Source organism: Panthera onca, chromosome Y (assembly GCF_046562875.1).
Source record: "Panthera onca isolate mPanOnc1 chromosome Y, mPanOnc1 haplotype 2, whole genome shotgun sequence".
In the NCBI taxonomy this organism is placed as follows: domain Eukaryota; kingdom Metazoa; phylum Chordata; class Mammalia; order Carnivora; family Felidae; genus Panthera; species Panthera onca.
In genome coordinates this window covers 26,084,475-26,110,952 of record NC_138358.1, presented here as the reverse complement: position 1 = coordinate 26,110,952, position 26,478 = coordinate 26,084,475, and the positions used below count along the sequence as shown (strand labels likewise).

The 26,478-nt window shown below is 49.9% G+C and overlaps 1 protein-coding gene across 3 annotated transcripts in view; it reads right to left on the bottom strand.

Moving 5' to 3' along the window:
• Positions 1 to 26,478, bottom strand: part of LOC145714926 (pseudouridine-5'-phosphatase-like) — a 292,524-nt gene that overhangs the window by 204,313 nt on the left and 61,733 nt on the right. For 2 of the 3 annotated variants that reach the window (XR_014137061.1, XR_014137062.1), the window contains exon 3: positions 20,249 to 20,478. Coding sequence is in view for 1 of the 3 variants with exons in the window: in XM_081794455.1 (XP_081650581.1) it covers positions 3,323 to 3,499; positions 20,249 to 20,478 (407 nt within the window). In the remaining 2 variants the exon portion in view is untranslated. Of the gene's footprint in view, positions 1 to 1,761; positions 3,500 to 20,248; positions 20,479 to 26,478 lie in introns of those variants that run through there. The other variant, XM_081794455.1, reaches the window with a different exon arrangement.

Sequence of the window (26,478 nt, the reverse complement as noted above, 5' to 3'; positions counted from 1 at the left end):
AACTCTAACTGGAAATCCTTTGCCAAACCACACTTCAACTTCTCTTTACAAACTACGGCAATAACGATGCTGCTGCTGCTGCTAATAATGATTGATAATAACTGTAAAGACCGCTAGGGATAAACTTAGGTCAGAACGCCTTCATATAAGGCCAAAGAGGTTCTGGACTTCAGCCTGTGGAATAAGGGAGTGTACACAACATTAAGTAGAGGAATGGATACACATTTTTTTTTTATTATTAAAACTCGTTCCAAGTGCAAATTTGTTTTTAAACATTGGTAACACCATTCAAAGCATGGGAAATTCAGCGTCAAAGTATTATACTCAAAGAAACAGGAACCTCAGTGGCCAAGCACTGAACACTGTTGCACAGCAGAAACGATCCGTGTGTCTTTTTTTTTTTTTTTAATGTTTATTTACTTTTGAGACAGAGAGACACAAAGCATGAGGAGGGGAGGAGCAGAGAGAGAGGGAGACACAGAATCTGAAGTAGGCGCCAGGCTCTGAGCTGTCAGCACAAAATCCCGATGCGGGGCTCAAACTCACGAACTGTGAGGTCATGACCTGAGCCAAGGTTAGACGCTCAACCGACTGTGTGTCTTGATAAGACAATTCTCTCCAGTGTAAAGCAGGTCTCTGCTAGACCTCCTCTCTTGTCTACAGGTCGCTGAACTCTGAGCGCTAATTGGTAGAACTCTAAGACACAGTGATTAGTAAGACCTTCCAAGTGTTACATATGTTTCACTGATGGGGAATTAAGAACAGACCGACAGCGTCACCTCTCAGGGACTGTCATCACTAGCAAATGCTTCTGAAAAGGTACAGCGGATGGGCAAACACTAGCTGCCCGTGAGGGCAACCCTGCATAGTCCCCTGATCCCTGCATGTCCCTAATAGAGCACACTTTAGTGCACTAAGAAAGCACAATGACCCTTGAAACTTTCTCGGCAGGAGTCACTGTGGTCTCCATTGTGTTTAATTATACCTCTGTGAGACAGATGGGTGGTTAGTGTGATCCCATCACTAAAAGGCACTGAAGTCATCAGCATGATGCAGGACAATAAGCAAGTAACGGGTGTGCCTTGGCCAACCACCAGCACTTTCCTATGTACAAAAAAGTAAGAGTGTCACCGCCATCTTGGTTAGAAGAACAAAAGTAACAGCGACGTATCTGATATCAAATTTACCCCAGAGGAAAGTGCACAGGGATCTACAAATACGCCATTGAGAGAAGCACGAAAGCTCTTTGTGTTATTGATGCAAAATGGCTTAAGAATTAGAAAACACACCAGGGTGCCTGGGCGGCTCAGTAGGTTGAGAGTCCAACTTCAGCTCAGGTCAGGATCTCACAGTGTGTGAATTTGAGCCCCACATCAGGCTCTGTGCTGAGAGCTCAGAGTCTGGAGCCTGCTTCAGATTCTGTGTCTCCCTCTCTCTCTGCCCCTCCCTGCTCATGCTCTGTCTCTGTCTCAGAAATAAACATTAAAAAAAATTTTTTTTTAAATTATAAAACACACATATTTTGGAAGGAGATCCCAAACCCAACAAGTGACCATTTCACAGACAGCCTCTGTTGCAGGCAAAGACAGCGATGTGTCCTTATAATACATGAATGCCATTTTATGGTGTGAGTACTGTTTGGCTTTAAAAAAAAAAAAGAAAAAAGGTCAAAGAGTGACACGTATGTTTTATGTTTGTAGAGGATATATGTTTTTAAAAAGGTTGAAATGAAACTCCCATAGGAACGTAATGTCGAACCAGCGTCAAAGATTTTACTCAACTTGATTAACTGGTGAGGGATCCAGTAAGACGTTACAAGCAGCTTGAGGAAGAATTCAGAGAGAGGATCCATACACCGGCGATCGTGAATGCTGAAATGAATCTCTGAATGGATACAAAACTGGTCAACAGCCGGAGGCAAAGCATGAACAGATGTACCCTGACATACATCCCCAGCATTTTTCCGCCATTTGCACTTGGAAATTTGCTCAACAACCATGTGTGACACACCAGCAGGCCAGATGCACCCTGGGATTGCGTTCTTCTCACATATTCCAGTGCCTTTCTCAATTTTCCCACCACAAAACATCAAGTAAATCTATTAAAAGGAGCTCACTGCCAAAGTAGAATTATTCCAAAAATGTGCTAATAAGGCTCTCGGTCGTGGTAAGCATGCACTCTGAATTCAAGTTATATGTGCATCGAAGACTGTGCTAGAAAGAATACATGTTTTTAGACTCGGGGGATGATTTTTTTTTTTTTTGTTTTTTGAGGTAGAAAGGACATCCTCCGATATGGACGTGCACGTAGACATAATAAGATGTGGGCTGCAGGTATGCTCACACTGAAAAGAAACTCAGGATGTCACGGTTCAGAGGTGGTGTCTGAGTAGAGGTGCACAGAGAGGTTCTGAGGGCACAGAAGGACTGTGAATTCTGCTGATAACGAGGATGATTTCTCAGGGCTCATCCGTGACATGGCTTTTCCACTCAGATTGCAGAACAAATCCAATTGCCATCTCACGTTTATCAGCTCCTTTGGCACATTACGACCAATACTTAAAAAAGAAAATAGCATAGGAAACATATAAATATATATGTACATACATATATACATATATATATACGTAACCATATACATACATGTACACATATTTTACATTTTCCAGCCAGGATTTAGAAAAAGTAAAAGAGGGGCTCCTGGGTGGCTCATTCAGTTGAATCTCTAACCCTTGATTTCAGCTCGGGTTGTGGGATCGAGCCCTGCATAGGGCTCTGTGCTTAGTGTGGACCCTGCTTATGGTTCTCTCCCTCTAAAACAAAACAAAACAAAACAAAACAAAATAAAAACACAAAAACTAAAAAGGCAGGCAGAAATGAACACACATATAATTTCATTTTGTGGTGGACACATTAGTATTTGCACATACACGGGCGTATGTATTTAAACACATACCTATAAACACCCACGTATTTGTCCATACGCACACATATACGTACATGCACAGGCGCTCACAAGCATGTGTACATCTGTCCATTTGCCATGTGTGACGGCTACAGGATTCCTCAAATACCGAGACACTGTGTGTTCATTCGCGCACTCTACGACTATGCACGTGAGCGTTTCGGTCTGTGCTGCGGGCCGTCTCTGCTTTGCCGTGTCTCAGCTGTGACGCCGTGGTCTGTCAGCACCGGCCAGAGGAGGCCAAGCCCACGTGGGATGGGAAGCCACACATAACGGGCTGGGAGGACCGCTGGCTCACGGGGTGATTGCCTGGGTGCCACGGGTCACCCGAGTGGGCGCCACAGCCACGGCGGGACGCTCACTCGTAGCGCGGCAAACCAAAGAGCTCGGGCTGGAAATCCTGCAGGGAATCCAGCACCAGCGTGGCCTTGGACGTCAAATGGCGCTGCAGATTTCGGTCTGGAACCATGACCACCTGCATGCCGGCTGCAAGGGCCGCGTCCACGCCGTTGGGAGCGTCTTCAAAGACGAGGCACTGTAGGGTGAGGAAGAAAAACAGGGTTGAGACGGCCTTTCTCCTAACCAGGCGCTTAGACTGGGTTTTCAAGGTATTTATTATTGACATGCCCGGTGGGCTGTGTCACCGTGAGGACCGAGACGGAAACGAGTTGCAGGCTTTCCAGTCTGGCACGGTGGGTGAGGCCAGCACACCCGTTCGCACGAGTGGTCCTGTGGGGCTTCGCACAGCTGCTACTTTGGAGGGGACAGGTTTCCGTACCGAAATGTGGCTCAGCGGGGCGGGAAAGAGGGAGGCCGGGTGTCAAACTTTGTTTTATTGGCATCCCAGGAAGCTGTTCCTTCAACAGTTGAACATTCAGAGCAGGAGAGAAAATCGTGCGGGCACATGAGACACGCTTTTTAAAAATTTTTTTTTTTAATGTTTATTTATTTTTGAGACAGAGAGAGACAGAGCATGAACGGGGGAGGGTCACAGAGAGAGGGAAACACAGAATTGGAAGCAGGCTCCAGGCTCTGAGCTGTCAGCACAGAGCCCGACGCGGGGCTCGAACTCACGGACCGCGAGATCGTGACCTGAGCCGAAGTCGGATGCTTAACCGACTGAGCCACCCAAGCGCCCCGAGCCACGCTTTTTAAATGCAAGCGCACTTCATGGCTGGTGGTGTTGTTAGGCTTTGGGAACTGAATGGTTACAGTGCTGGCGTGAAAGGCTGAGCCTCTACTGGGCTGAGGCGTGCGACAAAAGTTTCTGGGCTCCAAGGCCGCGTGCTGCCACGTGTGATCTCTCCTTCAGGTCACCGTGCGAACCCACCTCGTCATCGGGGTGACTGCCACCCCGTCAGGCACCCACGTTTTTGTTTAATGTTTATTTCTGAGACAGACAGACACAGAGCACGAGTAGGGGAGGGACAGACAGGGACACACAGAATCGGAAGCAGGCTCCAGGCTCCGAGCCGTCAGCACAGAGCCCGATGCGGGGCTTGAACTCACGAACCGAGATATCGCGACCTGAGGTGAAGTCGGTCGTTTCACCGACTGAGCCACCCAGGCGCCCCAAGATGCCTACGTTTAAAATTGGGTGTCCGTGCACAGTGCTTATCAGGCAGCTCCTAGACATCCCGTCATGTGACCAGCACCACGGGATGGCTCCCATCAGGAGTCTCTCCAAACGAGAGGTCTCACATCCATGCAACGGTCGATCGGCCAGACATCACTGTCTGCGCAGGGGAGACACGCATCTAGAAAGTTCCCTCGGGACCTGGAGACAGCTTCATGAATTCTCTCTTGGTAATGTCCTATTCTTGCAGGGGCCAGACTTCTGGAGACAGGGCTCCGGTCACGGCTGCGAGATGCTCTCCCCGTGTCCCCGCTGTGTCCTTTGCTGACTCACAAGTGCCAGCACAGGCCAAGGTCACACCTATCCGCCCACCCGGCCCGTGTCATCCTGCCTTCATCACGAGAACCTTGTCCCCGGCGGGTAGTCGCAGCTCACTGCGCTGGTGACCCGGGGGCTCCCGGACATCAGCGTCAGTGCCGTGACCTACGAGTTCTGCATCCTGTCATGCCTGTAGGTCGGTGGAAAACACACGCCCACACTGCCTCACTGACACACATGTACACACTCATATGCTCACAGAAACTCGCAGAGACATATACATGCACACTCATGCACACCGTCACAGCACTCAGATATGCAAACCCATGCTCACAGAGATGCACGCATGCACACTCAAACTCACAAACACACACGTGCACACGAAGATACTTGCACACACAGAAACCCACAGATACACATGCACACTCACCAACACTCATGCATGCACACGCGCACGCACACACACACACACACACACACACACACACACACACACACACATTCCTACGGTCTTTCCTGTTGCACTGTTCTGTAGCAAGTATACTTCTCCACCCCCCTCCTTCCTTTCCAGCTGGGCCGAGATCTCCTCGGCCCCCTCCCCCAGGGGCAGAAGCCAGGGCTGAATGAGCTCCTGGGCATCAGAATGACCCCCCGGCTTCAGCAGGGGGCCACCTTCAGGGACTAAGCTGGTTTACCCTGGAGACGGGGCTTCGAGCAGTAGAAACCAGACACGCTGGACAAACAGGACACTCAGCTCCTCTGCCTTCCTTCCGAGAACTTAACAAGGCCTCCGGCTTTTCTTCAAGTTCCCTGCTTCTGCCGTTGAGTCAACGGTCTCCATCAGACGGGAGGCAGAGTGGGCTGACAACGGGCAGGCTTGTCTTTTTAGCTCTCCTGCTCAGACTTCCCGCTGGTGACAGTTCTGTCCCTGCCTTTTTACAGTTACGACCTCACTGCATTCTAAATGTCCTCAACTGCTTTACGTGGGGTCAGGGATGGGCACCGAAATGTCCAGCGGCCTCGTGTTTTTCAACTATGCCCTGTGTCCTCGGAGAATTTGGGAGCTTTGTGCAGTCCAGCTGTGAAACGTCGGCTGGAAGAGAGGAAGAGGTTTTGGTGATCCCTTGGGGTAGCCGTGCTTGGCGAAAGTCACAAAAGCAGCGTCTACTCTGCATCTGGGAGGCTCATCGCTGTGGGGAGACCCGGAAACCGCGGCACCTGCCGAACAGGGCTCCACGCCTCTGTCCCCCACCCAGAACGCTGCCGAGCGCCCACGCCTGAGAGCTCTTTTGCAGACGCCGCGGTGTGCGTCCCGGGAGATACAAGGAGGGGGCACGAGTGATGAGGAAAGGCGTCCCAGGTGCTCTCGGCATGGGGGGCAGGGAAAGTTCCTGAGGATCCTCCCTCTCAGCCTGGCGTTCCCTCAGTGGGAGGACACTCGGCGGGAAAGGCGGGCTAGTGCGGGAGCAAGCCGCGTGCAGGGCCGGAGACAGCTCGGTGCCTGCAAGTCAACCACAGCGGCCGGGGGCACCCGGGGGGCTCGGTCGCTTACCACCCCCCAGCTCTTCATTTCAGCTCAGGTCAGGATGTCACGGTTCATGAGATTGAGCCTGCATTGGCCTTTGTGCTGACAGTGTGGAGCCTGCTCAGGGCTCGCGCTCTCTCTCTCTCTCTCTCTCTGCCCCGCTCCTGCTCATGCTCTCTCTCAAAGTAAATAAATAAACCTAAAATTTTTTTTTAAAGAAATCAGAGCGGCCAGATGCAGGACAGGTAAACAGACAGGTTAACATGGCCGGCTTCACCGCCAGCCACGTGTGGGCCTGGATTCTTGAGATGCCATCGTTCCTGGACTTGTACGTTTTCCTGTTTCTTCGCAGAGGCAGAACTACAAAGCACAAGCACCACTATATTTCGAAGCACTTAGAAAAGCATCTCAAAAGCTTTTTGTGTCCCTTGTATTGCCTGTGTCTTGACTCCTAAGATCTCATGTATTTCCATGGACGCGTGGGAGGAAAGAGCCCAGCGTGTAAACACCTAGGCATTTTATGAATACTCATACTATAGCTTATCTACCTATTGAAACCCAGAAATAAATCTCTGAAATTTGCCTGAAGTGACTCTATTAATCATAACTCGAAGAACGTAAAGGCATCGAAAGATGTATGCTGAAACTAAACAAAACCAGAAACGCAAAGCTCAGATCCTGCTCAAATAAAAGCAGGAAGAATGTTTTTTATTCAAATATACAAACGCCTCCGTGTGGTTTCTGCCTGTCCCACCCAGCTCACTGAAAGTTTCACTCCACCGACCTTTACCTCTCTCTTCTTTTAAGTCCTTCTGGGTTCCTTGAGCCCCGACCTACCCCTTCCCACCCTGCGCTGACTCATTATACTGCACCGTAAACTCACTCACACCCACCTGTAAAACGTGAATTGTGTTACTTGCACTTAGCTGCATGCGGGAAGGAGGGCTGGGGCACCAGAGACCTTTGAACCTGTTCTACTGTGCTCTCTTTCTCTCCCACGAAATTCACATGGACATGTGTGTGGGTATGTGTGTTTCAGTGCATGTGAATTCACGTAGCGATTTTTTGTGGCACAGCACAAGAGGTGGGATCTCCAGAACATGCTCCCATGACTTCAAGGAAGCTTCCGGGCAGCAGTAATATCCTTCTCTCACCTGTGGGGACAGGACCAGGACTGCACCTGGCTGTGACGGGGTGGGGTTGGAGGACAGGCACCTGCTCGGGGTGCCGTGGCAAACAGGGAGCATCTATCTGATGAACAACCTGCTAAATTAGGGGAGATGTGGATGTGTCCCTGCCCAGGACGAAAAGGAACAAAGGGACCAAAGAGTGTCCAAGCTGGACGACAGCGGGTGACCCAGCCCGGTCCTTGTCACCGAGAAGGTATCAGAGCCACGGGAAGTTCACATGTAAGCTGAAGGTCAAACGGGCATGCACATGACAGAATTTAGGAAGAGTCCCAGCCTCCATAATCCAACGTTCTTTCCACTTTACAAGCTGAAGCCTAAAATGTATCTGAATTCCATCTGCGGAAGAGGAGACGAGCTTAATTAAACTATAGCCTGAAGGGTTTAATTTAGAAAGAATGACATTTCCAACTATCTGGGAGGTGAGGCATTTTGGGGGCTGACCGCCCAGAGGGGGAGATGTGTAAGCTGAGCAGCACCCTGTCGGGGGACATCTGTGCGTGTCTTCACCCAGCCTGGTCACCGGAACCAGCGGGGGCGTCACAAGGCCCTTGCCCTTTATTCTTTCAAAGAGAAGCATCACATAACCAAGACTGGCCGTTTTGTAAAGAACGAGTTGGGCAGAACAGACTCTCTGTGTGTCTGACGTCTCCTCACCAGCTCAGGTCAGCGGAGCCAGGAAAAGGGTGGCAATGGCCCCAGAGGGACGGGACCTCCTCACTTGGTGGGCGGGGTCAGTCTTCAACCCTGCACCTGTGCTCCCTCAGGACACAAGTGTCCAGACCAGCTGGAGATGTCGTCTGGTGACTAAAGCTGTCCGTTCGGCAATTACCAGTGTCCCTTTGAGGCTGCACGCTGCTCTGGAACTAGCGAAATTCCCACATGTGACTACGTCGTCTCTGGGGAACAGAGTGTCTCCCTTTGTTGGTGAACCAAAATCTGATACCAAGTCACTTCAGGTTCACTTCGAAGACTCTCAGAGACAATCCGGGATCATCTGTGTGTGCATTTTAAGTACTCCCATGGGCGCGTCCATGGTCATTCACCATTTAAAAGCCAGGCATGATCTGAATCAAATCCCTAAAGGCAATGTTCCGCTAAACCGCTATATTCATGCTGAAACTTCCACTGTATGACTTTTTGTAGATTTTATTCTGTAAGTTAATTTTGTAACATCAAGCTCAGTTCTTACATCGTGAGACACTGAAACTTGAAGAAGGCCTTAAACTTTATTTGTAACGTTCTCAGTCAGCAGGGCTCCCAGCTAAGGTTTGCTTTATTTATCTCCATGTTCTTTGTCAGACAGTGAATTAGTATAAATAAGTACCACAGTATTGTGATGATGGATATGTATACACTTCGTTAGATGTTTACTTAAATAATACACCTCTACATAATATTAAAATGATGGAAGTTCGCATGTATTTTGTTATTAATTAGTACTTTTGTTTATATTATTTGTCTGTCCATCCATCTGCCTATCTTTCATCCAACCATGCATTCCTTACTATCTTATATCCATCCTTCCATCCATCATCTATCAACTATCTATCCATCATCCATCTATCTACTTAACTACCTATCCTATCTATCTATCTATCTATCTATCTATCTATCTATCTATCTATCATCTATCCATCTGTCCACCCATGCACCTACCCATCTATCTTGTCTATCTATCTACCTATCATCTTATCCATCCATCCATCCCTATATCTATCAACCATCCATCATCCATCAGCTGTCTATCCATCATCTATCCATCATCCATCTATCTACTTAACTACCTATCCTATCTATCTATCTATCTATCTATCTATCTATCTATCATCTATCCATCTGTCCACCCATGCACCTACCCATCTATCTTGTCTGTCTGTCTATCTATCTACCTATCGTCTATCCATCCATCCCTATATCAACCATCCATCATCCATCAGCTGTCTATCCATCATCTATCCATCATCCATCTATCTACTTAACTACCTATCATGTCTGTCTGTCTATCTATCTATCTATCTATCTATCTATCTATCATCTATCCATCTGTCCACCCATGCACCTACCCATCTATCTTGTCTGTCTGTCTATCTATCTGTCTACCTATCGTCTATCCATCCATCCCTATATCAACCATCCATCATCCATCAGCTGTCTATCCATCATCTATCCATCATCCATCTATCTACTTAACTACCTATCATGTCTATCAATCATCCATCCCTCTCTCTCTCCCTCTTTCCCTCTCTCTCTGGCTCTCTCTCTCTCTACCTATCTACCTACCTATCCGAACAGCCATAACCCTCCCTGTAGGTGAAGCAGATTCTAGCTCTGGTGTGGTCCCTAGGAAACAGTGTCTGACTCAGATACATCTCACAAGTTCTTTGACAAATACCTTGCATACTGCAGAACTACTGTCTTCTTCAATTAATTTTGGTCTGGAAATCAAAGAACAAAACCAGTACTCGCATAAACATATCCGTAGCCAAATCCTCTAGAGTCATAAGGTACGTACATGAATGGACACCACCACTACATGGATTCCTTCACCTTTTGAGAAACCTTTAAAGAAATGTAGGCTGTAATAACGTGGTGGTCACAGGTACGTGTGGGAGGCTTCCTGAGAAATTCTCTCTCCTCTTATTCAGGAAAAGTACGTTGTAAGGCGCTCAGGGTCCGTTTTAGAGCGTACGCATGCAAATTAACTGTTGAGCAAAGGACTCTGAAATAGCTCAGAAATCTTTGTGTGATGTTCTTTTAATAACACAGATTCTGTGTCCACCAAATTCGTCAGGGACCACTGAAAAGTCCAGCAAAGCTCTCAAAGGGAGTTTTAAGGTTGATAAAAGAAGTCTTAGTAGTTTGTAGACGGTCAACAGAATCCTCTTTTTCCTTTTCCTATTTTATGCATACAAATAAATATGAAAAATTGCTCCGGTATTACTCGCCCCTTTGCACGATACTCAGGATAACACAGGGATCGTGATCTGGGCCATTGTTGGTTTCACACATTAAAAGCTAACCTCTTTGGACATCAGCCTCCTGAAGACGATGCATCGACATAACGAGTATGCCTAAACATGTTGTACGTGGGCTTGGCTGACCTCCACCAAATTCATGGTGAACACTAATTCCCAGTTCATGACTGTGTTTGGAGACAGGGGGCTTAGGGGGGTTTTAACGTTAAATGGGCCGTGGGGGCCCTAATCAGACAGGATTGGTGTCCTCATAAGAAGAGGAAGAGAGATTGCTCTGCTCCCCACTCCCATGCTCAGAGGAAAAGGCACGTGAGGATGAAGAATCCTGGAGAATTCTTAGAGAAGCTTCTTAGAGAAGCAGGAAACCAAGTGTGGTTCTGTGATTACGCCTACAACTGTCGACCCCGTTAGCTCCCTGATCTTGAACTCCCAGCTGCCAGAACTGGAAGAGACCACAAATGCCGTTGCTCAAGCCGCCCAGTGTGTGGGGTTTGCTCGGGCAGCCCAAGCCGGCTGTCACAACACAGAGGAAGTACGTTGTGTTTCATTAGAAAGGAGAGTGAGTGAAAAGGTAAGGAGCCCTGGGACACCCACCCTCCCTCCCCTGCCAGCTCAGGCATGGGCTCCGCCGAGCGTCCAGCACAAAAGGAGCCACAGGGCCGCACGGTTAGGTCACCAGAGAGGTGACCTGTCCCGTCCTTCCCTGTTCTTTAGAGAAGAGAATGCAAACATCGTCTCAATGCTGGCATACGGAGTAGGCAGTGCTGGGCACAGCCCAGAGGATGCCGTGGAGAAGGCGTCCCAGCCCCAAAGTCGGGTGGGGAACAGAGGGGTTCTGGCTCCATACAGGTCAGGAGAAACTCTCCGGAGTATAAAAAGCAAGCCCCACCTCTCCAAGGCTCTTCCTGGGGTCTGCAAATGGCATGTGGGGGAGTATTTCTTGCTAAGATTCCGAGGGGACCCAAATCCTGTTGACAGCCGTAGGCGTAATGACAGAACCACACGTGGCTGTTCTGCTTCTCTAAGACCGGGCAGAGGACACTCAGCACCTGACACAGGCCTCCCGCCTCTGCCCGAGGCATTTGTAGGAGAGCCCCTGGACCTTCCACGGGGTTTACCTTGCAGGTTTTGACCTTTTTCAGCTTCTGAAGCAGTCTCTCCCCTGTAGTAACAGGTGGCAGTTAGGAGCTCAGACTCTCGCTCAGCCACGCGTCGCCCAGACTGAATTAGCAGTCGAATGCGCTAGAACCAGTCCTGTGAGTGCGACACCAGCCTTCTCCCGAGCAGCAGCACCTCAGGACCTGGGGGCGAGCACTAGTGGGTCAGCAACAGGACCCTGGAGGAATGAGGTATCTGAACCCCTAGACAACCATCGGGAACCAGCAGAGAAGGAGCCGTGGGAGAAAGCCCAAGACCAAGGGGCTCGGAGTTGCTGTATTCCTGATGCCAATGTGATTTCGACACATCCTTTTCAAAAAATTTTTTTAACGTTTATTTATTTTTGAGAGAGAAAGAGAAAAAGAGACGGAGAGACAGAGCACAAGCAGGGAGGGGCAGAGAGAGACGGAGACACAGAATCCGAAGCAGGCTCCAGGCTCCGAGCTGTCAGCACAGAGCCCGAAGCGGGCCTCGAACTCACAGACCGTGAAATCACGACCTGAGCTGAAGTCAGACGCTTAACCGACTGAGCCACCCAGGCGACCCCTAACACACACGCATAGTCCCATCTGCATTGTATAAGTGGGAAAACTGAAATGAAGGATAGACACGGTGGAGGGCAGGATGGCCCCCAAAGATGTCCATGCCTAACTGACGGGAACCTGGGACTGTGGTCCGTCAAATGGCAAAGGGGCTCTGCAGACAGGATTCAGGTTCTGGACCCGAAGATAGGGCGGGTGTCCTGGGTGGAATGGGTGGGTCTGATCTAACCAGGTGTTCCCTAAAAAGCAGGACACTTTCTCTGGCTGGAGTCACAGTGATGCTGCAGACGCAGAGATTTCAAGTGTCGGGGGTTGGATGCAGCCTCCTTGTAGGCTCTGACATGTGGGAGCCACCTGCAAGGACCAGATAAGGCCTGCAGGAGGTAAGGGCAGAGCCCCGTGGACAGGCAGCAGGGGAAAGGAGACCATGGTCCTGCCCTGGGGGGAAAAGGATTCTGTGTGCTCCCTGATGAGCGTGGGGCCACATCCTTCCTGGCTCCATATCTGAGTCCTGGGAGGGGGTGCCGAGCTACGCCGTGTCCAGAGTTGTGAGCAATGACCCCAAAGACTACAGGCGACTAGTCCTAGGTCAAGCCTCACAAGTCACAGGGAAGGCTTTGCCAGTATACTTAGCTATGCAAAGATGTGTTCACCTAATCAGATAAATCACATATTCCTCCCCCAAGTATCAAGGAACACTATGTGCTAATTAGGTGACAGCTTACACAAAGGAACCTGGCGAGAAATTCCCATCCCAATGGGCAATCTGGTTTATTTGGGCAACATTCACCGCCACCTTCCTTGTGCCCTCACCTGGGGGATGATGCTCTGCTGTCGAAAACAAGGAAGGATTGTACATTCAACCCACTGATGGACAAGATACGTGATGGGGCTGCAGATGTCCAGAAGCAGGAGAGTGTTCCAGAATAATTAGTCCAAGGCCCCCTGCACCCCCCAGCACGGGGATCCTCTCATGGATAGTTTGCACAAAGCTGTTGCCACGTCTGGACTTAAGCGGGTTGACAGTTGTCCTTGTTGGCCTGGGATGGACTTCCCAGGGCACAGGGATTCAGAGGTAAAAACTGCCACAGCCCTCAGCCACTCAAGATGACCTACTCCCCTAGGTTTAAACACACAAAGTGATGGGGACACATCCTAGTTTGCACAGCCTTAAAAGAAAAAAAAAACAGGGGTGCCTGGGGGGCTCAGTCAGTTAAGTGTCTGACTTTAGCTCAGGTCATGATCTCACAGTTTGTGAGTTCAAGCCCCACGTCGGGGTCTGTGCTGACAGCTCAGAGCCTGCAGCCTGCTTCGGATTCTGTGTCTTACTCTCACTGTCTGTCCCCTGCTCACACTCTGTCTCTGTGTCTCAAAAATAAACGTTAAGGGGCGCCTGGGTGGCTCAGTCGGTTAAGCGTCCGACTTCAGCTCAGGTCACGATCTCGCCGCCAGTGAGTTCGAGCCCTGCGTCAGGCTCTGTGCTGACAGCTCGGAGCCTGGAGCCTGTTTCAGATTCTGTGTCTCCCTTTCTCTGACCCTCCCCCGTTCATGCTCTGTTTCTCTGTCTCAAAAATAAATAAACGTTAAAAAAAAATTAAAAAGAAATAAACATTAAAAAAAAAACAAACAACAAAAAATCACCATTGAATTTGTTAAAGGCCATCCTTGGAAACTGTTAGGGACTATTCATTCACTATTTATTTAACCCAGATTGTGACGAATCTAGTGTTTCTCAACCATGTCGTTTATCATCGCTCCCTAAGGAGCCTCGCAGACATTTCCCCCTCCATGACGTGCTAATGCAGAGAAGGCGAACATGGAATCCAGCAGGGACCAGAGAGGGACAGAGTGGCCAGGCTGACCAGTTTCCCCTTCATGCCACAGTGGGGGAGGCGTGTGGGACAGGACAGGGAGTCAGAGCACTATCACAGTAGTGAGAAACACTGGAAAGGCGGAAGCAGGGGTTTAGGGAGGAATCTGTAGGACTGTGATGTGCCCTCCCCGTCCACACTGCTGCTCACGACTAGAAGTGACTACTGCCCTCCCCGTCCACACTGCTGCTGACGTCTGGTAGGAATTATTTCTCTGCACAACTGCTTAGTTCGTTTTTCAGAAATGCCAGATACAATGCCGTCCTTTCAAACATCTGATCTCGTGTCCAACTTTCCCTAGGAGCGAGGTGGCTTTATGCAGACAGGTTAGCCTCCACATGGCGTTATGGCTGGCTAATGAGAGCTATCATTCTCGGAAATTGCTGATACGTGAAGATCCCACAGCCTCACGCACAATCACACACTGAACGGAGGGACCCGCTAGGCAGCTGTGGTGGCACAACCACGTGATAGGTCTCAATTGGGAAGGAGCCCCTCCAGTAATGTCGCAAATCACGGCAACAAAAGTCTCTCCGGGCATACCACTTTGCGGTTTATGCTGGGTTTGACATATGCGTCTGTGTGCGTGAATCTAAACACCGAGAAAAAAATCAGCTGCTTAGCGACGTGTTTCCCGGGAGTGACCTGCCAACAACACTGCACGGAAACATCACACGTACACGGAGCGCGGAGCTCCTCCTGCGTGCACAGTCTCTGTAATTGCGAGGGACAATGGTGCTGCCACGACTTTTGTTTATTCAGTTCAGCCGATCGGACGGTGCCAGGCCAACACCAAGAGCAATTACTAACTATAGTTGACTCTGAAACGGAGACGAACACCCAGTCACTACTCGATCGCGGCAGACGTGTGCATGGGACGCAACGTGGTATTCGCCGTCCAGGGAAATCACATCGCTCTGTGGTCCCATTAACCACACTGAATACCAGGTAATTAGGGTTGTGAATCCTGCATGGTGCTGTGAGAGAAGTATTCTACACCCGTTTGGTAACGACGGCAGGAAGATGCTTTTTCTGAATTCTCCTTATCTTTCTAAAAGCACAGGCTCCCTAAACAATTCGATCCTCATCCACGGCCCCCCTGGGAGTTTTACAACCAGGGAAAGTTGACTCTTGCTGCTGAAGAGAAGTGAGCACAGGTCAGGACCTGGATAAGAAATCGCCTAAACATTATGACATTGCCACAAAGCTATCACATCTTCTCCCCGTTCCAAGGGCCCATTTATTTTTCCCGAGACTCATTTGTTCTCCTGAAAGTGTCCCTCTGTCTCCCTCGAACCCCTATTAAGATGGTATATAAGCCCTAGATTTTAGCTGCCTCCTTGAATCACATTTTTCTCTGAACTGCTGCCTCCATATGTGAATAAAAATCTGTCTTGTCTCTTACTAATGTCTCTTGTCAGTTTAATTTACAGGCACCCTGCACAGAACCTAAGGGAGTATAGGAAATGTGTTTCCTCCCCAACAGTGGAATTTGGAAAAGCAAGCAAGCTCCTCCATGGAAACTCAGTAGGGGCACCAAGCACACATAGGTTCAGTGCAACAGAAGAAATAAAAGGACAGTAGCTGTGAAGATAATATTTGAGATAGTTGAGATTTTTTTTTTTTTTTTGAATGAAATAAGGGAGGGCCTGGTAAACCATGTTGTAGGAGGCATTAAATGACAAAAGACAGAGCGCGTGGCAGAGCTCAACTGGCCACCGAATCAATTTTAAATTTGATGCCAAAAGCATACGCTTGCTTCCCATCGTTTCGGGAGGTAAGTAAGTTTTTCAGGCAGCAACATCCTGACAGCCCACGCCTGTCTGAAGACTTTGGGGATGAAGACCACATACAGTAAAACGAGAGAGAGAGAGAGAAAGAGAGAGAGATTCTTACCATTTAGGTGTATGAATGCTTAATGTGCACAACCTTCTTAAAAACAAAACAAAATTAAAAAGGAATAAAAAAGGGGCACCTGGCTGGCTCAGTTGGTTAAGCACCGAGCTTCGGCTCAGGTCATGATCTTGCGGTCTGTGGGTTCGGGCCCCATGTCAGGCTCTGTGCTGACGACTCAGAGCCTGCAGCCTGCAGTGTGCATCAGATTCTGTGTCTCCCTCTCTCTCCCTGCCCTTGCACTGCTCATGCTCTCTCGCTCTCAAAAATAAAATAAAACATTTTTAAAAGTTTTTTAAAAGAATTTTAAAAAAAACCCTGAAATTCAGCTTTTAACATAAACAAGACAACTAAAACATGCAAAGTACTGACTGGTCTGCTTCTTGGAATCGATCTTAGGATTCACATGAAATAAATGTCAAGCCCAGAAGTGACGTGTAAATGATGCCGTCGTTTTTATTTTGCCCCGCAGACGTGCATCTTAGCGGCTAGGGCTAGAAAGTCGAATGGAGAGCTCACACGCAGAGGGCCTGGGGGCGACTCCCAGCTTGTCCCTCAACCTGCCTGGTGGTGTGGAGCCTGCAGATGGTCGAGCGCTGTGGACGCCGGGGCAAATGACCTCACCGCACAGGGTCTCTGAGAGTACCCAGCACATACCCGATGAGTACTCATTAGTGTTGAGGATGGGACACAGGGACTTTTTGGGGAAGGCACCACCTTTGCTAATTTTTAGCACAAAAAAATAACTCATACATAACTCAGAAATAATCGTTTGAGAACTTGTGTAACGTCAGATCTGCTAAGCATTTTCTCCTAGTAAAACGGTAACTAACGCTTTAACCTAATTTCCTCCTTTTACGCTGCTTGCTTTTCATTCCTTTCTATTCCTACTACTGTAGCTAATTATTTTGATGATACCCACAGCATAAAACGTTCCCGACTGCAACCGTGAATCTCTCTGGGGACTTAACAGTCATATGAAATGCCCCTGAACTTGGCAGGCTCACTAGACTTCTGCACCCACATTGCATCAAAGAGAAAGGAGCCGGACGCGTTCTAAGAACCTTCTCATATTTCAATAACCCTCTTTGCAAGTGCTTCCTGCACGAGAAGGAAAAGCCAAGTACAGCGTCTCCTCAACCAGGAGACTGATCAAATCTTGCTTTCATTTTACCATACGCACAACACCTTACGAAAAACCCGGAAAGCCTTGACTATATATATTTGCCTAAGAAACAGGACCAGAAAGGTTTCGTTTCCGCAAGACAAAGCCATGCATAAACAAGTGTGGATTAGCAACCAGGGTGATGCCTAGAACACTTTATGAAATAAATTACTGTAAAGACAGGCAAGTGCTCATTTTCCTTTGACAAGTTTAAAATCAATATTGTCGACGGGAAGGACATGGGGACGCACGGACAACACGGGAGCTGTGGGGCTGAGTGTTCAGTCGCAGCTGGGTGTTCCCTCCGCAAGTGGCCTCACGCAAAGGGGTATGTGAGGGCCAGCGAGTGTCTTCTTATAAACTGGGTCCGCACACACGTGAAAACACGCAGATAGCGTGTTTCCACTGACACCATGCCTGGCGGAAAAAGGACAGCTCTCCTGGGAAGAAAGGTAGTATCTTCTTCCTGCAGCTGCCTCGGCCACGCAGGCAGCTCCCATGAGGGCACACAGCCTGTGCAGACTCTCTCGGCTCCTACGATCTACTCCAAACGGCTTTTCGAGGACGGCTTCACAATGTGAAGGCAGAGAAACCTTCAGGGAGCGAGGGAAGGTTCTCAGGAAGATTGCATTTCCGTGCAATCTTGTTGTAGGAGGATGCCACGCATTCAGGTACCTGGACGCCCGGATACAAGAAGCACATGCAAAAGGTCCACCCCGGACCTGTCCCGCGGCCCTGGAATGGGGCTCAGGGGCGGGGCGCTCGTGGGCTCGTCCCTTGTCATACAACTGCTGTTGAGTTAGCTTCACGGATGAGACTGAAATCAGCCCAGATCCGCGTATCCTTGCGAATACGGTACCCAAATCGCTCAGTGGTCCTGTATGTCTGTGATGTTACAAAAAACCTGTTTGGTCTCGTTCCCTGGCTCCTGGCACAGAGCTCCCCAAACGTTTGGAATTTCTTGAGCATCTGGGGCATCTTTTGTTTTCGTAATAAGCCCGTTTCAACCACACCGGGGTTTCTGCTGATCAGGTGACTACCTGGGTCCTTAGATGTGCCTGGGATGAGGGCAGGCTTCCAGAAAGACCAAGGTGCAGTTGGAGGAAAGAGAGCTTTTAGACCTGGCCCCAACCGCCAGGGGCAAGGATTTAATCACCAATGGCCAATGATTTAACCAATGATACCTAAGGCATGAAACCCATAGCAAGTCCCCTAAAACAAGGGGTTCTTAGAGCTTCTGAGTTGAGGACCAGTCTGAGGTGCTGAGACAGGTGCCACTGGAGAGGGCGCACAGTCAGCTCTGAGGCCACCCCCTCTCCCTGTCGTTCTGGAATCTGCAAGGGTGCACAGTCAGCCCTGAGCCCTTTTTTCCCTGTTATTCTGGAATCTGCAAGGGCGCACAGTCAGACCTGAGCCCGCCCCCTCCCAGACCCTCTCTCGGTCGTTCTGGAATCTGCAGGGGCGCACAGTCAGCCCTGAGCCCTCCTCCTCTCAGACCCTCTCCCTGTGGTTCTGGAATCTGCAAGGGCGCACAGTCAGACCTGACCCCGCCCCCTCCCAGACCCTCTCCCGGTCGTTCTGGAATCCACAAGGGTGCACAGTCAGACCTAAGCCTGCCCCCTCTCAGACCCTCTCCCTGTCGTTCTGGAATCTGCAAGGGCGCACAGTCAGACCTGAGCCCGCCCCGTCTCAGACCCTCTCCTGGTCATTCTGGAATCTGCAAGGGCGCACAGTCAGACCTGAGCCCGCCCCCTCCCAGACCCTCTCCCGGTCGTTCTGGAATCTGCAAGGGCGCACAGTCAGCCCTGAGCCCTCCTCCTCTCAGACCCTCTCCCTGAGGTTCTGGAATCTGCAAGGGCGCACAGTCAGACCTGAGCCCGCCCCCTCCCAGACCCTCTCCCGGTCGTTCTGGAATCTGCAAGGGCGCACAGTCAGCCCTGAGCCCTCCTCCTCTCAGACCCTCTCCCTGTGGTTCTGGAATCTGCAAGGGCGCACAGTCAGACCTGAGCCCGCCCCCTCCCAGACCCTCTCCCGGTCGTTCTGGAATCTGCAAGGGCGCACAGTCAGACCTGAGCCCGCCCCCTCCCAGACCCTCTCCGGGTAGTTCTGGAATCTGCAAGGGTGCACAGTCAGCCCTGAGCCCTCCTCCTCTCAGACCCTCTCCCTGTGGTTCTGGAATCTGCAAGGGCGCACAGTCAGACCCGAGCCCGCCCCCTCCCAGACCCTCTCCCGGTCCTTCTGGAATCTGCAAGGGCGCACAGTCAGCCCTGAGCCCTCCTCCTCTCAGACCCTCTCCCCGTGGTTCTGGAATCTGCAAGGGCGCACAGTCAGACCTGAGCCCGCCCCCTCTCAAGAGCATCTCCCTCTTCCTCTGGAATCCGCCCCCACGGGGGCTAAGCTGTCCATCCTAACAGTAACAGCGCAGGGAGAAGTGAAGCAAAGCTGAACAAACACGACCCACTGGTTCTGAAGTCGGTTCTGATCTTCAAACCCTTTGCTCCGTCTGCACTGTGCACCCCACGTACCAAAGCGGTCCACACAGGGTGGAGACAGGGCACTGGAGCCCACACTCCACCAGGGCCCCCTTCCCGTAGAGGAAGAGAAGCCTGGAAACTCTGTGATAAAACCAAAGGTCACTATGAGCACAAACTCTGCAGTAACAAAACATCCCTTGAGAAGCATGTGGGGAGAACGGGGAGTTTTGAGGATTCACATTTGCCTTGCAATCAGCATGTGCCTTGAAGTCCGCTCGCTGCAAATACGGACGTGGTCGGGCCACAACGTCACAGGGCCCCTTGGCTGCACGGTGCCCGTCTGCAGCGTTACGGCGAACGTAAGCGCTCAAAGACAGCGTGCGCGAGTCCCAGACCACTGGCCTGGTGACGCGGGGGGAGACGCTCCCCCACAACGTGCCGTGCTCTTCCCGCGCCCCTCTGCCCCGGCCCCTCCCCCGCTCTTGTCTCCGAGCACAAGGGCATCCCGGGTGGCCGCCCGACAGCGACCACAAGGCGCCAGAGTAGCGGCCAGAGCCCGCCTGGGCGACCCCCGTTTCTCCCCTCTGCGGGGCTTACCTGGTGGGTGGGCGGAGCAGGGGAAAACCTCTTGGCACAGACTAGAAATATGTCGGGATGTGGCTTCCCGTTGTTCACTTCGGGGTCATCCCCCAACACGATGTGGTCAAACAAGTCGAAGAAGGCCTGGTGTCTGCCGGTCTTCATGTCAAACGATGCGCGGCTGGAGCTGGTGGCCACGGCCAGGGGCACGCCGTGCCGGCGCAGATGGCGAATCAGTCTCTCCACCCCTGGGGAGGAGGGCGGAAAGCCGTGAGAGAGGTGGGGGGCACCGGGGCCAGAAGGCGCCCTGCGGGACCCTGGGCTAGCTCCGCGACCTCGAGTCCCCGCCGCCTCTTCTCGGGAGGGAGCTCACGTGACACCGACTGGACGGGGCGGGTGCTTACACCTCCTCAAAACAAAACTCCAGCACCGTTCAGGGCTTCCCGATAGCATTTCCCAGAGTAACACAGGCAATTTTAGCGGAAAGAAACTCTGCTTCCGCTTTTGTGGAAACGTGGAAAGCAGGCGGGGTGAGCCCAGGGAGGTGTCCCTGCTTGGCGGCCCAGGTTCCGTTCCCTCTCCTTTCGTTTCGCGATGAATAGGCAATGATTGCGCTGCTCGCGTGTTCTGCCAAAAGCCCCTATTCCACTGAAAGCAATTCAATCTCTCCTCACACTGCTGGGGAGGGGAGAGCAGGAAGGGCCTTGGAGCACAGGTCCCGCGCATAGGCGGGAGCCGGTGGGAAGCTGCAGCAGCAGCCGGTGAGAAGCAGCGCAGACACCAGACTGTGCTTAATGCGGCTGAGCAAGACCAGCAGCGCGGCACGTGAAAGCACGATTCGCCACGCTAACTGCGAGGAGTACGGGGGTCGCGGAGGGAGATGCCGCCGCGCACAGACATGGGACGCGGAGGGAGACGCAACTGCGCACAGACACGTGAGGGGTTGCGGAGGGAGATGTCTCTGCGCACAAACACGTGGCAGGGGTCGCGGAGGGAGATGCCGCTGGGCACAGACACGGAGCAGGGGACGCGAAGGGAGATGCCACTGCGCACAGACACGGGGGACGCATAGGGCGATGCCGCAGGGCACAAACACGTGGCGGGGGTCGCGGAGGGAGATGTCGCTGCGCACAGACACGGGGCAGGGGACGCGGAGGGAGGTGCCACTGCGCACAGACACGGGGGACGCACACGGTGATTCCGCAGGGCACAGACACGTGGCAGGGGTCGTGGAGGGAGATGCCCCTGCGCACAGCCACGGGGAACGCATATGGCGATGCCACAGGGCACAAACACGTGGCAGGGGTCGCAGAGGGAGATGTCGCTGCGCACAGACACGTGAGGGGTTGCGGGGGCAGATGTCTCTGCGCACAAACACGTGGCAGGGGTCGCGGAGGGAGATGCCGCTGCGCACAGACACGGGGCAGGGGACGCGAAGGGAGATGCCACTGCGCACAGACACGGGGGACGCATACGGTGATTCCGCAGGGCACAGACACGTGGCAGGGGTCGCAGAGGGAGATGTCGCTGCGCACAGACACGGGGCAGGGGACGCGGAGGGAGATGCCACTGCGCACAGACACGGGGGACGCATATGGCGATGCCGCAGGGCACAAACACGTGGCGGGGGTCGCGGAGGGAGATGTCGCTGCGCACAGACACGGGGCAGGGGACGCGGAGGGAGGTGCCACTGCGCACAGACACGGGGGACGCATATGGCGATGCCGCAGGGCACAAACACGTGGCGGGGGTCGCGGAGGGAGATGTCGCTGCGCACAGACACGGGGCAGGGGACGCGGAGGGAGATGCAGCTGCACACAGCCACGGGGGACACATATGGCAATGCCGCAGGGCACAAACACGTGGCAGGGGTCGCGGAGGGAGATGGCGCTGCGCACAGACACGGGGCAGGGGACGCGAAGGGAGATGCCACTGCGCACAGACACGGGGGACGCATACGGTGATTCCGCAGCGCACAGACACGTGGCAGGGGTCGCGGAGGGAGATGCCACCGCGCACAGACACGGGGCGGGGGTCGTGGACGGAGATGCTACTGCGCACAGACACAGGGCAGGGGACGCGGAGGGTGATACCACTGGACACAGACATGGGGAAGGGAACGAGCACGGTAACACCGCTGTGCACACATACAGGGAACATGTAGGGCCATATCGCCGTGCACACAGCCAGTGGACAAAGGGCGCGTCTCAGAAACCTGTCAACCACAACAGGACCTTTCCGCCTTAAACCCATTTTGATTATGACAGTAACATCTAAATCCACACACAGCACTAATCACTCATAATGATTTTTATTTCATTGTATTTTACCTTAATGTTTGTTTATTTTGAGAGAGAGCGCAAGTAGGGGAGGGGCAGAGAGACAGGGAGAGAGAGAGAGAGAGAGAGTCCCAGGCAGGCTCCGTGTCGTCAGTGCAGAGTCCGACATGGAGCTTGAACCCACAACCCAGGAGATCATGACCTGGGCCAAAATCAAGAGCCGGACACTTAACCCAAGGAGCCACCCGAGCACCCCTACTATAATATTTTTAAGTTGTGTAATCATTACGATTTCGGTAACTGCATGAGGCCATGTTCCTACTTTCTTAGTCGCAACAGAAAAGATGGACACGGTTATTTTGTTCAAACACCTAAAGCCGTTCACAAAAGCAACAAATACTGTCAAGTGCCTGACCCTTAAGAGAAACAGTTCTGAGATGTTCAAAGGAAGGTGTGGGTCTTAACTCTGTGCGAGGACAATGTTAAAACTTTTTGAAAAAGAAAGCAGGGGCTCCTGGGTGGCTCAGTCGGTTGGGCGTCCGACTTCGGCTCAGGTCACGATCTCGCGGTCCGTGAGTTCGAGCCCCGCATCGCGCTCTGGGCTGATGGCTCAGAGCCTGGAGCCTGCTTCTGATTCTGTGTCTCCCTCTCTCTCTGACCGTCCCCCGTTCATGCTCTGTCTCACTCTGTCTCAAAAATAAATAAACGTTAAAAAAAAAAAAAAAAAAAAGAAAAAGAAAGCAAAATCCAGCACTCCACTGGATGTGACATTCATAATGTCTGACATCCAATCGAGATGGTACCATGCCTTGGAACGCCTGGGTGGCTCAGTCAGTTGAGCGTCAGACTGCAGCTCACGTCATGATCTTGCGGTCATGAGTTCGAGACCCACATCAGGCTGGCTACTATCAGCCTGTCAGTGCGGAGCCCACTTCAGATCCTATGTCCCCCTCTCTCTGCCCCTCCCCTGCTTGTGCTCTCCCCCCCAAAAAAAAAAAAAAAAAGTTACCATGCCTATACAAAAGCACACAAACACAGTGTATGGCCAGGAGAAAAAAAGCAATGAATAGAAATGGACAGAGAAATGTTTGAGATGAAGGAATTAGCAGATCATGACCTTATAGAAGGTGTATAAACACTATACATATGCCCAAGTTAGAACGGAAAAAAATAACACAAAAACAAAAGTGATATGCAGTTACATACTATCTGCAGAAAACTTACTTTAATTATATTCAGACAGGTTAAAAATAAATGGATTAAAAACCATGTATTATGTAACTACTAATCAAAAGATTGGGTAGCTACAATAGCAAACAAGTGCACTTTAGAACAGTGAATGACGGTTCTCAGAGATAACTAGGGACATGTCATAATGACAAGGAGGTCAATTCATCAACAAGACAGAATTCCAAATGTATATGCATCAAATAACAGAGCTTCAAAACACATAAGGCAAAAACTAATAGAACTGAATGGAGAAACAAACTCAAGTTTCAAATTCCTCTGTCAGCAACTGATGGAACAAATAGAAAGTAAGGATACAGCAGACTTCAAAAACATTATCAAGCAAACTTAACTGAATTGACATTTACATACCGCATCACCCAAGACAGCAGAATACAAATTATTTTCAAGGACATGTGGAACACTCAACAAGACAGAACATGAATCCATGAGCTATAAAAAATTCTAAAACATTTTAAAATGATTGAAATCAAACAAAATATGTTCTCTGACCGTAAAAGAATTAAAATAGGCATTGATAACTGAAAGGTATATGGAAAATTAAAAAATGGATATTAAATAACACATTTCTATGCAAGACATGAGTCAAAGATGAAGTCAAAAAGGGAAATTAGACAATATTTTGTAGAGAACAAAAAGATAGCATGTTAAAATTCTGCGGATGTGGCTAAAACAGTGTTTAGAAAAAAACTTATGGCACTAAATGTTTGTATTACAGAAGAAGATGGTCTCAAATCAGTCCTCTAAAAAACTGGAAGAATGAAGACCAATGATTAAAGCTTTTACCCCAAGAAAGTGAAGGAAAGGGCAAAGTCAAGTTAAAGCAAACAAAAAAAAAAAAAAAAAAAAAAAGAGAGAGAGAGAGAGAGAGAGGCAATGAAACAGCATAAAAGAGAATACAGATAGATAATCCCTTAAACCAAAAGCTGCATCTTAAAAAAGTTCAATGTAATTGGCCAATTGTTAGCCAAACTAATCAAGTAAAAAGAAGGAAGATCCAAATTTACCAGTTCCAGTAATCAGAGGACATCATCACAGATCCTTAAAGTCATTAAAAGTCTTAACAAATACTATCACGAGCAACTTTGTGCCACTGCATTTAATAACTTAAGATGAAATAGAAAGATTCTTTGAAAGATAAAAAGGTCACTCAAGAAGCCAGTAATAACCTGAACAGCCCAATTCGTAGTAGAGAATTTGTAGTTAAAAACCTTCCTGTATCTAGGATTGAATGGCCTCGTTGGTGAACTTACCAAACACTTGAGAAAGAAATAATACCAATTCTGAACAAACTTTTCAGAAAATAGGAGGGAACAGGTCCCAACTCATGTCATGAGACCAAGTACTTCTCTGATACCAGAACGGACAATAGCCAGACAAGAAAAATACACATCCATACATCTCATGTTATAACACCTTCACACTTAAAAACGGTTTCAACCAGTGTTCAAGTCTTTTTTTATAGTGTCTACGCAGTTAGAATACATTAGTTGAAAGTATAAAGATGCCTAAACACTCACCCAGTTTGTAACAACTACTGATTAATATCATGGATTAAATCTATTAGCTAAATTTCAATTAAAAACATTTACTTAACTGATGGATGGCACAAAAGAATGCTCATGATAAAAACATGGCCAATTACAAAACTTTGGATATAGTAATTGAAGGTGAGTATTGTTAATCTTAAAAATAAAACTGCCAGGGGCGCCTGGGTGGCTCAGTCATGATCTTGCCGTGCTTGAGATCGAGCCCCACGTCGGGCTCTGTGCTGACAGCTTGGAGCCTGGAGCCTGCCCCAGATTCTGTGTCTCCCTCTCTCTCTCCCCTCCCCTGCTCGAACTCTGTCTCTCTCTCAAAAATAAATAAACATTAAAAAAAATTTTTTTTAAATGAGCCACAGCACACTGAGCTCCTTGAAAGTGGCTGAGAAGAGGGTGAAGGGAAGAGACCACAGCCCTCCGGGTGGGACATCACACAAACATGTGTCTTCCTCCTGTTCAATGTTGTCACCTCTCAAACAGCAATGATGTGCTCTCCCTGTGCAGCTGCTGTACAGGCATGCACACGGGGAGTCACGCACGTATAATCAGTGGGGTGACAACCTGACAAGCCTTACAGGAAGTCCCCAAATAAATGCTGGCTACTGTCATCATCATCACCATCACCTAAAGTCTGGGACACAGTCACTAAGAAAGAAAGAAATTCAAATCTCTCTGGGTATATAACTGGCTGACTCCTTAAAAAAACTTTTGTACCCTTTAACCACTGGATGCCAAGTTTCTCTTATTCAGTCACTGCCCCCGAGAAGTCAAAGACTAAAAATGTAAATGGAGTTCTGTCCTGCAGAGAAGCTGGTTAATTAAGTATATAAATGAAATCCAGCTAACAGCTTCTGGCCCATGGTGTGCTTAAGTCGGTTTAAGGGAAAGGCAGAAAGACAGATAACTATTGCTGCGAAGAATCAGCTCTCAAAGGATTAATCTACACAGGAAGAAGTAAGAAATGTGAATTATCAGCAGTCTTGATAGGAAGGACGCTTCCCTAAAACTTCATCCTAAAGACCCAAGATCGATGCGAGAAAACACGGATGCTGCCATTAAAATGGATTTGGAAAAGGAAAAATGTAGAAAAGATTGAGAGCTGACACGAGCTCTTTAAAGAATTTCTTTGGAATTCACTGAGATATATCCACGGACACCCTACTACCAGCTCGGGCCT